This window comes from Takifugu rubripes, chromosome 8 (genome assembly GCF_901000725.2).
Source record: "Takifugu rubripes chromosome 8, fTakRub1.2, whole genome shotgun sequence".
NCBI lineage: Eukaryota > Metazoa > Chordata > Actinopteri > Tetraodontiformes > Tetraodontidae > Takifugu > Takifugu rubripes.
The window spans coordinates 15402439-15418394 of record NC_042292.1 but is presented as its reverse complement, the minus strand read 5'-3'; the positions used below and the strand labels follow the sequence as shown (position 1 = coordinate 15418394).

The 15956-nt window shown below is 44.6% G+C and overlaps 1 protein-coding gene and 1 long non-coding RNA gene across 5 annotated transcripts; one reads left to right on the top strand and one right to left on the bottom strand.

Annotated features, from left to right (window-relative positions):
- Positions 1–22: 22 nt before the first annotated feature.
- LOC105416838 (uncharacterized) lies at positions 23–8527 on the top strand. The gene is made up of 3 exons (XR_964748.2): positions 23–269; positions 2002–2111; positions 8416–8527. It is a non-coding gene; the product is annotated as an uncharacterized lncRNA (long non-coding RNA).
- gc2 (guanylyl cyclase 2) lies at positions 2795–15592 on the bottom strand. 4 transcript variants are annotated; one of them, XM_029840472.1, is made up of 24 exons: positions 13325–15592; positions 9762–9927; positions 9507–9635; positions 9226–9405; positions 9000–9117; positions 8627–8928; positions 8419–8550; positions 8126–8229; positions 7934–8052; positions 7745–7829; positions 7573–7669; positions 7358–7480; positions 7156–7236; positions 6878–7054; positions 6634–6790; positions 6394–6546; positions 5997–6145; positions 5744–5907; positions 5462–5654; positions 5209–5383; positions 4970–5068; positions 4765–4859; positions 4586–4671; positions 2795–3431 (listed from the first exon to the last, which is right to left on the bottom strand). In XM_029840472.1, exons 1-24 carry the CDS (start codon positions 13339–13341, stop codon positions 3287–3289), a joined length of 3246 nt encoding a protein of 1081 aa, XP_029696332.1. In that variant the 5' UTR covers positions 13342–15592; the 3' UTR covers positions 2795–3286. The 4 variants fall into 4 exon arrangements, with proteins under 4 accessions (XP_029696332.1, XP_029696331.1, XP_029696330.1 ...); XM_029840471.1 differs by lacking the exon at positions 13325–15592 and adding an exon at positions 10898–11419 and having other exon boundaries at positions 9762–10190; XM_011606631.2 differs by lacking the exon at positions 13325–15592 and adding an exon at positions 4252–4352 and having other exon boundaries at positions 3299–3431; positions 9762–11419.
- Between the last annotated feature and the right edge of the window lie 364 nt (positions 15593–15956).

The following is a 15956-nucleotide window of genomic DNA, read 5'->3' as shown; positions in this document are numbered from 1 at the left end:
AGGAGCTCAGCCCACAGAGTCGGATGCTGATTGGTCACTTGCTCTGCGTGACATTTATTGACAGGCCTGAAAGCCAATAGATTGAAGATATTAGTGCGCTGCGTTCATAGCCCCGACCAATCGGATAGCCACGAGTTTTATTGAAGTTACAATTGGGCGGTGACTTTCGAGACTATTAGTCGGCTTATAACTGCAAGTCCTGTCTGCATTTTAGCAATTTGGTTAACCACCAACCACCAACAACTAACCAGCCACCTGGAATAAGTTACGTAAGTGAGTATAAATAACTTTTGCTCAAGACGTGTTTTCAGTTCAATTCATAAAACTACGAAGATGAGAGTAGGCAAAAAGACAAAAAAAACTAATTTTATATTACAAGATAAGTGCAACGTCGCATTACTTGTTGCATTTTTAATCAGTGTTTTATTTCTAAACCCAAAAAGGAAAAAGGCTGTGATTTACAAATAAAAACATTTAAAATGAACACTAAATAAATAAATGCAATTTCTTGTGTATCGTTCATCCAGGCATTAGAGATACTCACATTTATTTCAAAAATCTGTGCCTGGATGCTTGTGGGGACTGAGGCTTACTAAAACACACTGCTGCTCCAGTCATGTGAGAACCCTCTGGTGGGTTGGGTGCCAGCCAACCACCATGTCAGCGAGGGTCAAGCCAGCTGGACGCAAACTGACATGGCCCGCATCCTCTTGGGTTGAATTAAAAAATCTGAATGATTTGACACAGGTGAACATTCAGATCAAGTTCACATTCATTCAAATGACCCCATATTTGGAATTAGCCAACGACAGACAAACTTGGAGGAAGATTGCTCTTTTTGTCAGGGTAGCCCCAAGTGCAAGAACGCAAGATTGGCCGCCAAATTTCAATGCCCTGGCTGTGTTTTCCATGAACAGAAGGGGTAATTGAGGAGGACCTTCTTTGCCCATGGGAGGTATCTATGTTCATACGCACCTCTTAGAATGCCCCGTCCAACATTCTGATCTTTTACTACGAGTGCACCTGCACAAGGGCTGCAGAGTATGTGCTGTTGTTGGTCACTGCCTGCACAGGACGTAATGTTGCTGAAATGCTAGCATTGACAGAAGAATATCGTGTGAAATGTTGACAAACCTATCTTCATGTAAATTAGCTCACCCCTTTAACCTCTTGTTCCAAAAAAAAAAAAAAAGACCACATTGTGACAGCCAGAATACCAGCCTCGGCTACCAGTTGAGATGACAGGGAACCCAACTCTTCCCAAGGGAAATATCAGCTGCTTTTCAAAGAAAGGCTGGTCCTGCTTCTGAACCTTTTATCCTTTCTGTGGTGGGAAGACGTGAACCCACCTGAACTTTCACCATCTTATCTTCCGTCTATGTTGGTCCTTATTATTTTATTTTCACACAAGATACACTTGAATATACCATCAAACGTTTTACATATTGCACAGTAGAAAAGTTCTAAATTATATTAACCCATCCAGTTTTTAAAACTCTTTTTGCAGCTAAATTGTCTTAGTTTATCCATCTGGTTCAGCTTTCCACGCGTGTACTCCCTTCTCCTCAGGTGACAGTGCCCTCTGCTGGTTGAAACGGTTGCCTACATTTAATCTTCCACACCGCAATTATACTTGCAACAAAGGAGCAGGCAACAAAGCACCCACTCGCATTCACGCGCAACACGCACACGCACACAAAGGAAAGCATGCCTCTCTTTGTTACGGAATCAGTCTGTTGTTTCAGAACAGTTGCGACATGGCTGGTACTGCTGCATTGCACCTCAATTCAAACTGAACTCAGACATTTGTGAAAATGCTGAATACAAATGTTACCTGACAATCTTTGCGCAAAGTAGTGCGGTAAGTAACTTAAACCGCCTAAGTTTAATGAAATTGTGAAAATAAGTAAAAGAGCTGCACGGATTGTGTGGAAAACACACCAGGCACACTAAAATAACCCACCCATTTTATTTAAAAAAAATCTTTAATTCTTTTCCCAGTGGTTCTCCTGCCAGTCCCCTTCCATCTTCTCCACACATGTTCAAATATAAAAAGTCAAACCAAGGACCACAAAGCTTCAGAGGCCAAGGACAAGGAGACAAAGACAAATGTAAGTTTCCCAAAGACATTAACATAACATAACAAATATTCTACATTAATGTATTCTTTTTACACAGTAATCTAAAGGGTCTTGGTTTATGGTGTATTTGAAAAGTACTCTGTTTATGTACATGTATAATCCATGTGTAATCCTACAACTATTCCTCAATATTCTGTAATCTTTACCATGCACACGCCTCTTTATTCTATATCACTATACCATAATCTATAGCCTCACCCTAAACAAACTTCCATTAACACCCAAATCTCTGCATAAATCCTCTGATAATCTCAGATCACTACAGCTTGGGTGTAGCTTTGTAAAAAAAAAAAAAAATCCTGCAAATCTGTAAGAATGTAGATGTCAACCGTCCAGATATGTGCATCTTTAATCCATTTTGAGTGTTTCTTTTTACAAATTGCAATTATCAGAAAGTGTAATATGATACAAAGCGATGTCAAATTATTCAACTGTGTTGTTTTTCCACATCTGTAAATGTGTGGTTTGTAAAACTAACTATATTAGAAACTGTCTGATTTATAAATAGAACGCACACCGGTTGGGGATTAAAGTGGATTATCCACGGTTTCCTCGACGCCATCTGTAGTCAAACTCCGGTATGTTTCCATGGTGACCACTAGGGGGCACTGTGGCCCTGCTGACGAACAGTGAACTGACAAATCTTCAGGTTGAAGGGGCGTAAAGATTTATTGAAAAGACACACATTTTGTAACGTTTGAAGCCTGTGCAGTGGGGGTAATGTTCCGTTAATAGTTTGTGGATTTAGTTTTATTCAAATGACTGAAAAGTAATTGGAAGAAAAGAGGGAAAGAAAATTGACATCAAAACAGGAAATCAAAAATGTATGTATGTCACACATTATAAATGCTTTGAGTCCGTCTACTTAATCTATCAAATGAGATTAGCTTTGGGCTTTCTTCTGTTGCATGGTCGTCTTGGTAATAAGAAAAATGCCCAGAATTTTAATAGAACTAGTAAAAATAAATTCTGCTTAGTTCCCGTTACTTGTCGTCACTAGAATATGGCTGATATGAATATATCTTATCTGGGAAAAAGGCTCAAACCCTTAACGTTTCCTTGGCTCAGGACACTGTTTTCAGTCTGAACAGGGATGGTGAGAATCCAGCTGTAGGCATCGTCCAGAGGTGCAAACCGCAGGTCAGTCAGTGGTGTGCCAGCATGACACTGCTGTGGTCGTCATGTGCGTGCATGTGAGTCACAACACGCAAGTGAGAGATCTTCCTCACGGCCTTGTGAAAAATATGCTTCATGTTCTTTGTCTCACTTGCTGGGGTACTGATGCTGGTGCTGAGAGGGGTGAGATGACAAGAAGGGGTGAGAGGACAGAGGCAAGAACACATTAATGATGTCAAGGTGGGGAGGGGCTTAGTGTTTATCATTAAAGGGATATTTCAGCAGTTTAAGGAGAGAAGCCTGGTTGCATTTGAGAAACACGTGTAAAGCATAAATACACACCTGTGGCAAGGATATACTTCACCCCGTGTGATAGGATACCAGATTCAAACACATGTTGAAGACATTTTGAGAATATTTCCCTAAAATGTGGACCTTTTCCACCTGCTAAAATGCAGCAAAATTTTCATGTATGTCATCAGTGACGCTGTAAATCAAGAAATTGGCTTTATAAGGGTTTTTTCCCCCCTTTTGCAACAAGCAGTCAGCGTTTGTGTAAAACTTGTAAAGTAGAAGAACTGAGTTTGTTTTGTTAGCTAATGAAAATCAGAAATCCTCCCATTTTTCTTCTTTTAAATGAACAAAATCCCATAAGGAGACCCCCGAACTGCCTTCGAATGCCACCATCATTCATTTGCATTCGCTGATACTATGAATGGAAGCCATGCCAGAATCTCGTGAGGAATGCTGACTTCATAGCAAACAGTGGGAAATGGTTGGTAAAGATCAAATATCCTGCCATTTTTAGCATAGGATCATTACCAACCGCTTCCTGCTGTGGCTAGTTCCATTTTTCTGGGTCCAATTCAACCAAATGCAAACAAACTTCACCGACACGTTGAGACAGTTCATGCTAACGTGTCTGACTGTGATAGGTTAATGTTTCTATCCATGCGAGTAATGTTATACATTTTTTTATAATGCATAACATTACCTCAGTTTTTCTTCTTTGCAAGTTGTTCCTGTTGTTGTTTCTCCGCTTTCCGTTTCTTGTACTGGGCTATCTCGGCCATCTGCAGCCCGTGGGCCATTTGCCTGTTGGGACGAAGTGAACAGCATCAACACAGCCTCTGCGCGCTCACTCGCACAAATGCTCCTGCAGCATTCGGGCCGTAGCAAACGCTCTGAAATAGGCTTGTTCGGGAAAACCAAAAAGGTTGCATAGTGGAGCATAAAACTGCCACAGGTGAGGCGCATATTAATAAAAAAAAAAAAACGTTTAGGTATCAGGAGAGCAGCAACAAAACAACAAGGTCGGTTGTTCCTACCCAGACTTGATTTCGGGCGGGACAGGCAAAGGTTTGGTAAATCCGTCCCTGCCAACCAGCCAATACGTCTCCTCGTATCCCTTTCCCTGTGTTAGCAGGAAAACGAATAATAGGAGGAAAAGGTCAGAGACGGAGTCAAGGATGGAAAAAAATATTCCTTCTTTGACAAGGAGTCCTACCTTCACCTCAGTCTTGCCTCTCAGCTCAAGTTTGTAGCCAAGATTGAGGTCCCGCAGGACCTTTACGGTGCTCTGGTGGACGTGGATTCTGTAGGCTGCGTCCAAAAACCAATCCGATGATTTCCAGACAATTCGGAATAAGAAAACCTGTTGTTGGCTGCGTGCATGTATTGAAAAACCTTTGTTTCTTTTCATGAATACTCACGCAGGCCAGTGGACTCCATGCGAGAGGCGACGTTCACCGTGTCACCAAACAGACAGTAGCGAGGCATAATCAGACCGACCACGCCCGCTACACAGGGACCTACAGCACACCCACACGTTTTCTGTGTCACCGCTTAGAATATGTGGATATTTTAACATTTTAAGCTAAAATCGTATTCAGAAATGTCAGATGTTTATTTGGTCAAATATCAAATCAACTTTTTTGTGGTCCCTTCTTGCCTGTGTGTAATCCGATCCGTATCCGGACAGGAACATCGGGCATGTGCCTCATTTTGAAGGTTCCCACAGCGCTCAGAATGTCAAGGGACATGTTGGCTATTTCCGCGGCGTGACGGTTGCCATTGGAAACAGGAAGCCCCGACGCCACCATGTAAGCGTCGCCGATGGTCTCCACCTAGATCCGGACGTGACGCGCACGTTCAGTGGTGTGACGTAATCTTTTTGCCAAAAATGTTGAGGGTAAATGCAACACCTTGTAGACGTCGTGGTTGCCGATGATGGCGTCGAAGATTGTGTAAAGAGTGTTGAGGAGTTCGACCACCTCGATGGGTTCGCTGTTGGCCGAGATGGTGGTGAAGCCCACGATGTCACTGAAGTAAATGGTCACGCTGTCAAAATGCTCAGGCTCAACTATGCCGCCAACTTTCAGGGCCTCAGCCACAGACCTGAAGACAGAACGGGAGCATGAGCCACGCAGGCGAACTCATCATGGACTTATCATCAACTTTAATTGGTTGGGAAGGCGTTCACGCACGGCGGCAACATCTGTGTCAGCAGCTTCTCTGTCTTCTGCTTCTCGATCTCCAGCTCCTCCGTCCTCTCCCTGATGAGCTCCTCCAGGTTAGAGGAGTACTGCTCCAGCATCCTTAGCATGGAGTCAATGATGTTGGTCTTCTTGCCCTTATTGATGTTCTTAAACTGAGTTGGTATGACGCAGTTGTTCAAGCACACAGCAATAACAGCAACTTTAGTTTAATCCGAGTAAATGAAGATTCAAGCCAGGTTACCTGATCGAAGATCTCGTCAAAGGCCGGTCTTTTGTCTGGCTGTTCGCTCCAGCATTGCTTCATCAGCTGGATACACTCTAATGGTGCGTAGTCGGGACTGACGACGGGCCTGCACAGTGGAGGTGGTTTACACAGCTTCTCAAGTATCTCTAGGAGACAAAAACACTGGCTGTTGTGCACTTGGCCCTGTTGTCACATTTTGCAGCGATATTAGGTTTATTCTGATCCACGCAAATATACTTCTGGGTTTATTGCACACGTTATTGACTTTACACAGCATAAAAATGTGATCACACCAGATTACTGTAATCTCAGACTTAAAAGATGCACTATATTGATTTCAATACAGCTGCAGTGTAGCGTAATCCTATAGTCACACTTATCGTGGTGTTCTTGCCTGAGGCAGAGAGGTTCAGCATGCAGAAAGGGGGTCCTCTGATCACCACCTCCTGCATAATGATAGCAAAGCTGTACACATCACCAGGCAAGGTGCCGTAAACACCTGGCTGCCCCGGCATCCTCAAGATCTCTGGAGCCGTCCACAATAACTCTGAAAAGAAAGTGTTCTGGCATTGAAGCTAATCACAGACCAGCCAAACAGATTACCACCATGGTTGAGACATGGCTGCTATCTCACCGTCTACAGGTGGTTCCGTGTAAGGGAACCTCTGAGCATCTAGAACCTCATTGAAGCCATAGTCTGTGATCTTTAGGACAAAACGCCCGTCCACCACACAGTTACGGGACTTTAACCGGCTGTGAGACACGCCACGGTGGTGAAGGTACTTCATCCCCTGAGACAGGGAACACGCATGAAGTCAAGCACTTTATATCGGGGTGTTTAATTGAAGAAATAATGTTCCCGTTCTGTTCGCGCTGACCTTAATCAAATCCAGCAGCAGAGAGGACTTGAACATCCAGTCCAGCTTCACGTCATCGTTTTCCAGCAGATCCTCCAAACTGCCTCTGGAGCAGAACTCTGTCACAATGGCGAACACGCCACAGTCATGAAAGAAGCCCAGGAAGGGGTTGATATTCTCATGACGCATGTCTTTCATCTGTGGGAACGAGCACTTACATTACTGTTTGGACTCTCTTTTTTAACGGAGCACCATGATAATCTCTTTTACTAGCATGGATGTGTTGCATTGCGTCCTACCAGTTCAAACACATTGCTGGTCTTGGGGTTGATATTGCTGAATGTCCCATAAGGAAGTCTCTTTAGCCATGCCCAGTCACCCTGATCAAGAGAAAAGAGTAGTTCAGGGCGCTCAAGTGTGCCCAATATAGACCAATAATGTCATTTAAATTACGTAGACTCCAGGTAGACTCTACGGAGTTTGGGGTTGTCGCTGAGTCACCTCATAAATGACAATGTTGGAGTTCTCGTGGGTGGCTGGGGATTTGGTGGACACAGGGGACACTACACTGCGTTCAGAGACGCTCCTCATACCACTGGCTCTGCTGTCATCCAGACTTAGTTTCTGTGAGATTTGGAGTTCACGGTGAAAGTCGTGAAAAATGCCCTAACCCCTTCAATTATGTTGCCAATTTGTAGACAAAAAAAGGTGCTGACCTTGTTGCTCAGCGACGGATTGATAAATGTGACATCGTCCAGAGTCAGCAAGATCTTGTTGGGACCTCTAACCATTCGAATCTGATTGATGCGTCGCCTGGCCGGCAGCACAATGACAAATAGAAGATTAGATTCATTACGACTTGCGATGATGCTCTCGAGGCCATTGTACCTGACACAGTAAATCAGAGCCAAAGCGAAGACCGTGGTGGCGAGTGCTCCGCAGAAGATGGTGATGGTCAAGAACAGATCCACCCCTGGTGTGGAAAACAATCTATTTCTTCAGTGTGCGGAATCTAAACGTTAACCATGCATTCATCATGTAAGGAAGATTCGGGGTATATCTCTGCGTGCCCCTCACCTCCCGAGCAGATGACCCCAGGCGTAAACCAGCAGGAGGAGTCTCTTCTGGGTCCAAATCCATGAGGAAAGTGAATATCCCGACCCAGGAAATGCACAAAGCCGCCCTCCATGTCAATCCTGTCAATTGTTATAATGAATTGCTAAAGAAATGGAAAAAAAAATTAAACATTTCATCAGATCTATTGTGCACCTGTAAGATGGTTTTAGCTCCCATGAAAGTCCGTCTGTGTCCAGGATGACGTAGTCTACCAGAGATGATCCAGAATCATTGGTTTTGATCAGGTGGCTGAAACCCTGCAGAGTGGATGAGCCTATTATTTTATTTTGCTGTGTGTATTCCAAACTGGGGCAATGTTTAAGTCACATTTCATCATCTGGATTGATATTGGAAATGGGTGTCCTAAAGTCTCGTTTCCTTCGACCAAAGCAAGTGAACCTGATGTTCGGTACGTTGTCTGTGTCTTGTTTATGATCCCATAGTACCTGGACGGCTAGGTTTCGAGTTTGCCTCGCCAGATTCCCTCCAGACATCCATTTCCCAGATCGACGAAGATGATGCACCGCATGAGCCATGAAGAAAATTGAGTTGTAGATGGTTCCAAAGAGAGGAGACACCTGCAGGAGGCACCGATGGATTTCAGTTCCTTTACTCGAAATTACCTCAAGATCCTACAAACATTCCATGTGTCACCTCTTGTGGCTTCAACGTCCCCGCCACCTCCCTCTTTTCCATAGCTTCTCTGTATGACTCGTAGAACGACATCTTGGGTGAATCTATAGTGACAGTGAGCACTGCATCATAAGCACGCAGCAGCTTGCCGTTGCTTTTCAAAACCGGGTAGGTCACGTTGCGGTAGGGCAGGCTGTAGAGCAGCGTGTCGTAGGGCACAAAGACCAAGGAGCCGTCAATCATCTCCATGTCGTAGGCGGTCTCCAGCAGGAGCTTCTGGACTTCGCCACCAATTAGCACAGAGTGCATGCAGAGGATGACAACTGTGGGATGACACAACCGAGCTCTATCTTTATGTTTCTAATCTGAAAAACACACTTGCACAAAAGCTCACCTCGTAATTCTTTCATCTGGCGGACCTTCGATAAAGTTCGCCTGATGCCATGAGGTGTGTTTTCCATAAAACTGACCAGCTTGACTGCCAGCCCATGGCTTCTCAAAGCATCGGCTACCTGGATGACACCAAGATTGCACATTCTGATCTAGGTTCAGATCTTTTATTGTATGTCTGTCATTGGTCAGTTTTATGATATTGTGCAGCGACAAAAAAGCATTTCAACCTTGGTGGCTGTCTCCACCCAGATTTCATCAGAAGAAGAGATGATGCCAATGTGGGCCCACCTGAAGTATCTTACAAAACTGAGCAGCACCCACGTGGGCCTCGGCATGGAGTGGGCAAAGGTTGGGTGGCTTCGAATGTCATCTAGCTCGTAGCCAACGCAACCCCAAGGAAACAATGCCTGGAGGTGGAAGTTGTGACAATCAGAAAGGGAAATGGGAAGCTGGTGCTTATATCTACCCATAAACTAAACAATTCTGCTCACACAGAAATGCCTCATACTTTATTCCAGCCTTTGCTCAACATTGAAGCCGCATCACAGTATCCAGCATTGGTAGGACCAATGTACCCTGTGGCCTTGGTGTGGAAACCCAGGAAAGCCTCAAGTGCCCTTGATGTCTCACAAGGTTCCTGAAGAATAAAGGTTAGTTTCCCTCATATTCCCACACTCATATATTGCATGGGATCCTAGTTTAAGCTAGGTATTCCCATCTTTGATGGAATCTCAGAGGTTTTCTCTCATGTTGCTTTTACTACCTGCAGGACAACGTAGTCAAATGTTGCAGCGTAGGACAACGAGGGGTCCCTGTTGATGCGGTTCACTGCGAGTTGTGCTGCCACATGAGGAAGGGCCTTGGCAAAGAGAGGATCACATCCCCATGGTCCTACAACACCAACCCGAAACCAGGCGGCCTGTGCGGGGCTGAGCAGGAGACACAGGGAAACTAGGATGACTCTCTGGAGGTCGCAAAGGATCATGGGGAACAGAGGAGAGGAGAGAGGCTGAGGTGAGTGATGTGGAGGTGGAGGTGGAGAGAAATGGCAGCGAGCAGGAGCTAAAGGTCATGGGTCAGGGGCTGCTTCCATTATCCAAGGAACGATGATGAAGGCCCACTCCTTAGATTGCATTCCTGCATTGACCTTCTCCAGAAGCCAAAATACCCTGGGGAGGATGGGCTGAAGGGGCTGGAAAAAACAAAAGATGAGGAAAAAACGTTCACCTTTACTGTCCTAGCTGATGTGATGAGTGCGGAGCAACTGCCAACATGTTTGACAAACCCTGACGCAAATATAAACAAACATGTCAATATTTATATTCTAAACATGAGAAAAATTGCTATTGCAAAGCTGAAATAACTTTACTAAGACATAGCTAAGTCACTTTATCCTTGCAATAGCAATTTAAATGACCAGGATTACTCAGCTACAACAGGATTATCTGATGCGACCATGTCAAATCTGCGTTATCTAAATCCAATTGTGTGTTTGCCACAATCTAAATGTATTTGTATTAACTTTATATTCATTTTGAGTTTTGGTCAGTTCATCAATTATTCTGCATTGTCACCTGATCTTCTGGGTTTTATATTATTACGATTTGCAGTTTATATTAATACAGGTTTAGAGATAAAATTGTACAAGATGATAATCAGATATATATTATATTTTTGAGTTGAATTTTGAGTTGTTTTATATTTGATCCCTGTCTTATGAATATAGGCAATATTACGCCAACTCAATTAAAGACTGATTCTGGCCTTGCGGCTAAAAGAATAGACACATTTTAAATAACTTAATTATATTAATTTGCAGCAAAGTGTTTTATATTATCGTCACACACAACTCATATTCAACTATTTATACCCATATGGATTGATTTTTAATTTTCCTACCATGTGTTGAGGAGAAGGATTGATCCTTTAACTCTAAGCAACCGCAGCGTTGGACAGTTTCACATTTCCTGTTTTGCGTGCATCCAAAAGAAAGAAGAAAAACTTCCAGAACACATCTCAGAGAAGGTCTGCAGCACATATGTGGTTGTGCGTGAGGTGACCTAAGAGTGTGACCTGTCCTGCCAGATTATATCAAATCCAATCAGGGCCCCTGTAAATGCAAGCTTGCAGAGAGGCAGTGAAAGTATTTACGATCATCTTTACTTTCAGCTGAAATTATGGGCACAGCATTTATAAATGTGCACATTTTCCCGTTCCCCCTAAAATGGTGCACGTCACCTTTAAATGGACATTTGCAGTGAAGTTCTTAAGCGTCTTCAAAAAACATGGTTTCACCATTTCTGTCCTATGTGCCTAACATGTCAAATCAATCTTTATTTATATAGCGTCTTATACAATCAAAATTGTTTCAAGGCGCTTTCCAGAATCCCAGGGCCTGACCCCAGACAAGCAACAGTGGCAAGGAAAAACTCCCTATTAACAGGAAGAAACCTTGAGCAGGACCAGGCTCATGTAGGGGGACCCTCCTGCTGATGGCTGAGAGGAGAGGAGAGGAGAGGAGAGGAGAGGAGAGGAGAGGAGAGGAGAGGAGAGGAGAGGAGAGGAGAGGAGAGGAGAGGAGAGGAGAAGGCGGGGGAGGGGGAGAGGAGAGGAGAGGAGAGGAGAGGAGAGGAGAGGAGAGGAGAGGAGAGGAGAGGAGAGGAGAGGAGAAGGCGGGGGAGGGGGAAGAGGAGAGGAGAGGAGAGGAGAGGAGAGGAGAGGAGAGGAGAGGAGAGGAGAGGAGAGGGAGAGGGAGAGGGAGAGGGAGAGGAGAGGAGAGGAGAGGAGAGGAGAGGAAAGGAAAGGAAAGGAAAGGAAAGGAAAGGAAAGGAAAGGAAAGGAAAGGAAAGGAAAGGAAAGGAGAGGGAGAGGAAGCCATGACCCAGTGGGGTGACAGAGGCCTGTCAGGTGAGTCAGACTTGTCACGTATCATGCGAACCATATTTCCTCCCCCTTCTCCCGAAGCTAGAGGGCAGTATGATACAGACATGTTTCCTGGAAGAGAAAAAACAGAGGTTGATCCCAATCCCAGAGCTCCAGCGCACTTGGTGACAACACGTTGCACAATGTGATCATCTGTTTGCCAATATTGTCCTAGACAGGCGGCAAAAATAACTATGTGTATATGTGTATATGTGATTATGTGCATTTCCTCCAACGCATACCAAAGTGCATGACTTGACAGGAATTGATACAAAATGTTGGGATTAATGTAACCGCCAGACCGAGCGGTGTGGCAACGTATGACTCTGCAAGTTGAGGCCAATCTGAATGGAGCAACTCCCTTTGTGTAGAAACAAAGGTCCAAATATAGATGTTACGATGGTGCCATTATGATTTATTTTTCATAAGACTTTAAACTACAATGACTACAATGATCTGAAGTTCTCTCATTTAAATTTTTCCCATTTCATGCCAATGTGTCGTGCTCGCTCTTCTTTGTTTGATTTGGAGCAACAGTCAGCTGACATCAAAAAAAAAGAGGCAAAACCCCAAATGTGTCCAGATGTTGAGCTCCAATTTGTCAGATATGAACTCTATGACTCTGAGAGTGTCTTTTCAGCTCTCCCGTGAAAACCTTGAAATGCAGATAAAAGCCCAGAAAAGGTGAAGACGGGAAGAACAACACATCATTCCCCTCCCTCTCCTTCCAGAGCGTTACCTCCTTTCTCAGGCTTAGGCCTTGGTGGTTTCGACCAAGCCGCATTTCCCATGTTTCCGTGACGAGGATGATGGGAACCGGGCCAGTTTGTGAGGGGACTGCGAGCGAGTTTTAGCGAACCCTCAGACCCAGCTTGCAGTGGGTTTGATGGAAACATTAATTCCCCTTTTGAGCAGTGTATTTCCTGTCAAGTCTGACTTTGTTGGATGAAAGGAAGTTTGTCAGCGTGCAGCAGGGTTCACCCACAGGTAACTGTACATCCTAATGGCCTCATTATATCCAGGCGTTGACAGTCCGCCATGTGCCACCCTTTGAACCAATCACGGGTGCATTCATTTCTCGATATCACTTATCTTTATGAAACGGCCACTTGGCTGTCACTGACAGAGGGCCCCCTCATTCTCAAGACTGAGCGGCACCGCGGCGTCCAGAGGTTGAAGGGCGATTGGGAGGCCACGCCGAGGCCACCCACGGGACAGAGCAGGTCTTCAGATTCCATCAGCGGTGACAGCAGTTGAACGGGAATTCACAATGCAACTCAAATTAAAAAGTCAGAAAGGATGGACGGATCCTTGGACGCAGACGGGCTAAGTCAGGGTTCACCAAGGACAATTAAACCAGCTTTTGGGGTAAACATGTTGCGCAATAACGACGGGCGTCCAAACCTCTGAGCGTGACTCATTCTCCGACTTGCGTCTGCCTCCCATCTGCCGCGTGTTTCCAACACACTCCTCTGTAAACAACATTTTCGGAACTCTGAGACTCTTCTTGTTGTCAAATAATAATATGAAGCCGGGCCAACCCATGTGGAAATGTGGAACGAGTGTTCTGTCCGGGGTCCCACTGCAATACAAGAAGAGCGCCTGAATCCTCTGGAATCTGGGGAGGCCAGGCCTGTGGTTTTAGAAATGTTCCTTTCTCATTGTTTCGCTTCACGTGTTCCATGTGGTCCTAATGCTGAGTGCTGATGGTGTCAATTCTACAGGTTTTAAGTGTGGACCGAAAGGGCTCGGGCAGATATTCTGTTTGGAAATCCATGCAGACGGCTTAAGTAAGCACGGGCATGATTGGTCTGGTGTAATCTTTGGTTTGAATGTCTGGCTTAGCATTAACAAATACTGGAGGAAATATGAGAATAGGGGTAGTCGGAGAGGGAGAGAGGAAATGTGAGGCTAAATGGGTTGTCCACTGGGACATTTGGAGTCAAAAATAGAGTAAGACCTCAGATAGTGAGTGTGTGTGTGTGTGTGCGTGTACGTGTGTGTGTGTGTGTGTGTTAACCCCCACACTTCCAGTCATGTAGTTAGAAATGAAAGGAGGAAACACTGTTAACAGGGGCGACGAGCACGATAGCGTCCCCCAGTTTCGGTTTACGTATGTATTTAAGGCAGAGCAGTTGAACACACTCTTCTGTTTATTGAACTGTGTCCTTTTAATTGTAAAATTGGAAGGAGATTGTTGTTGCAGCGCCGCAGAACCTTATAAGGGAAAGGTCAGGGCATGTTGGACATGTCAAGTGTTTAAGCGACCCATAAAGTAGACACCATGTCCTGTAGGGACCAAGAATCACACGACCTCCTGGTGGGATCATTTTACCATCTGACCAAGTCTAAAAGGCTAAAAGTCACCTTTTTTATTCAGAAATCAGCATCGTTTTTTGTTACCGCCAGAAGGGAGCGCTGGATTCTGTGTTTTTCATGTCAGACAGTATCATTGTGCTGAAAGCTGACATTTATTTTATCTTAGGGAACACCAACTGATAATGGCCTAGTTTCCTTTCTTTTTCTGTGTTGTTCTTCAGCCTCCCTGCAACAGCCACCCTGCTCCCACTTTTGTCTCCATTCCTTTGGTGCGGTGACATTACAGTCCTCTCACACAGCGTTCTGTGCCGTATTTCTCCATTTTTTAACGATTCCCCGTCTCTCGCCTTCATCCCAGATGAGAGTTTGACTCCCTCCTGCTACAGCTGGCTCACATCCCTCGCGCCGCCGCCGCCAATCGAGCGTTTTCTCAGAGCGGCGAGCAGAACGAGAGCACCCACGTGTTTGCCTTTGGCTGCTGGCTGTGTTTGCTCTGTCATTCAGCTGTAAACTGTCTGTCACAAAAGCTTTCTGGCTAAAACTAGCGACTAAAACTAATGACACCAACTCTTTCATCTTTGTCTTCACATCCGTGACGGAAACCCAACATTCTAAAAAGACGTGAAGTCATTTGTTGTACATAACAATCATTTAGATTGGATGATATTGACATTTTCTTACTTGGTTTGATTGGACAGCGTGTTTTCCCTCTAAATCGCTGGTGAATGGATTCTGTTGTCTGATGAAAAGCAGCAGCTCACCTCTTTGACATCTGTAGAAGTGCTAATGGGGCTTACTGTTTGCTTGACAGACGTGGGTCTTTGCTCATCTGTTAAACTTCGTGACACTTTAACCCAAACTGGCCTCAGGGTTCGTCAGGTTTAGCCAAGAGCGGACGAGGCTGAGTTGACAGGAACTTTTAAGATTATGTAGCACCCTGTGGCTTTAAAATGATATCAAATGAATGAGACCACGTCATGTTTGCTCATGTCTTCGCACATCTCAAATTTAAAAATGTTTTCTTTTTGTAGCTAGTTAGCACGCTAGTTAGCTTTCACGGCATAAAGTGAAACGTGCGTATCAATAAATGAACAATTTAGCAGCTAGCGAGCATGAAAGTGTGCGATCCTCTTTAAACAAATGAAATGATTAATGCACTTAAACAGAAATGTGAAATTAAGTGACGGCGTAAATGTCATCCATATTAGTTTTGACAGGGAAACGCCTCTCTTTGGCTTTACCGAAAAAGGCAACACTTGAAGGAAACTGTTTTCTAAATTTGGCCTCTTAAAATGTAACATTAACTCCGCATCTATCAAAAAGGCTCACATTAAACAGCCATGTCAGAACAGACTCTGGCCTTTGATGAAAAAAAGGGAGTAATCAGCTAAGAATGAAGGAAAACCTGCCCTGGTGGATGGACGTTTTTTATGAGGCAGATGATGCTAATAAACCAGGACAATGGAAACTATCCCCACACATTACGTATTTTCGCCCTGCCTTTATTTAATCCAATACTACCCTCTGGTCCACATACACAGCGACTGAGACTGGCTTCGACTCAACATTTTTTCTCCGGCTGCAATGGAACCCTGCGGCTTTTCGAGGTTGTAAGGCCAAAGGTCGCGGGTTGGGGTCAGCAGACAATTTTTTCTGTTTAAGGGTGAGTGTGTGTGAGATTTGAAAAGGCCAAGGGTGGTAGTTTAGTGGTCGAAAA

Bases quoted from the DNA above. Each gene is read 5' to 3' on its own strand.
- gc2 (XM_029840470.1), bottom strand. From the start codon at position 9,983: ATGATCCTTTGCGACCTCCAGAGAGTCATCCTAGTTTCCCTGTGTCTC. The intron at 9,636-9,761 runs GTAGTAAAAGCA...TTTATTCTTCAG, and splicing joins TTGACTACGTTGTCCTGCAG to GAACCTTGTGAGACATCAAG. The intron at 9,118-9,225 runs GTTGAAATGCTT...GGTGTCATCCAG, and splicing joins GGGTGGAGACAGCCACCAAG to GTAGCCGATGCTTTGAGAAG.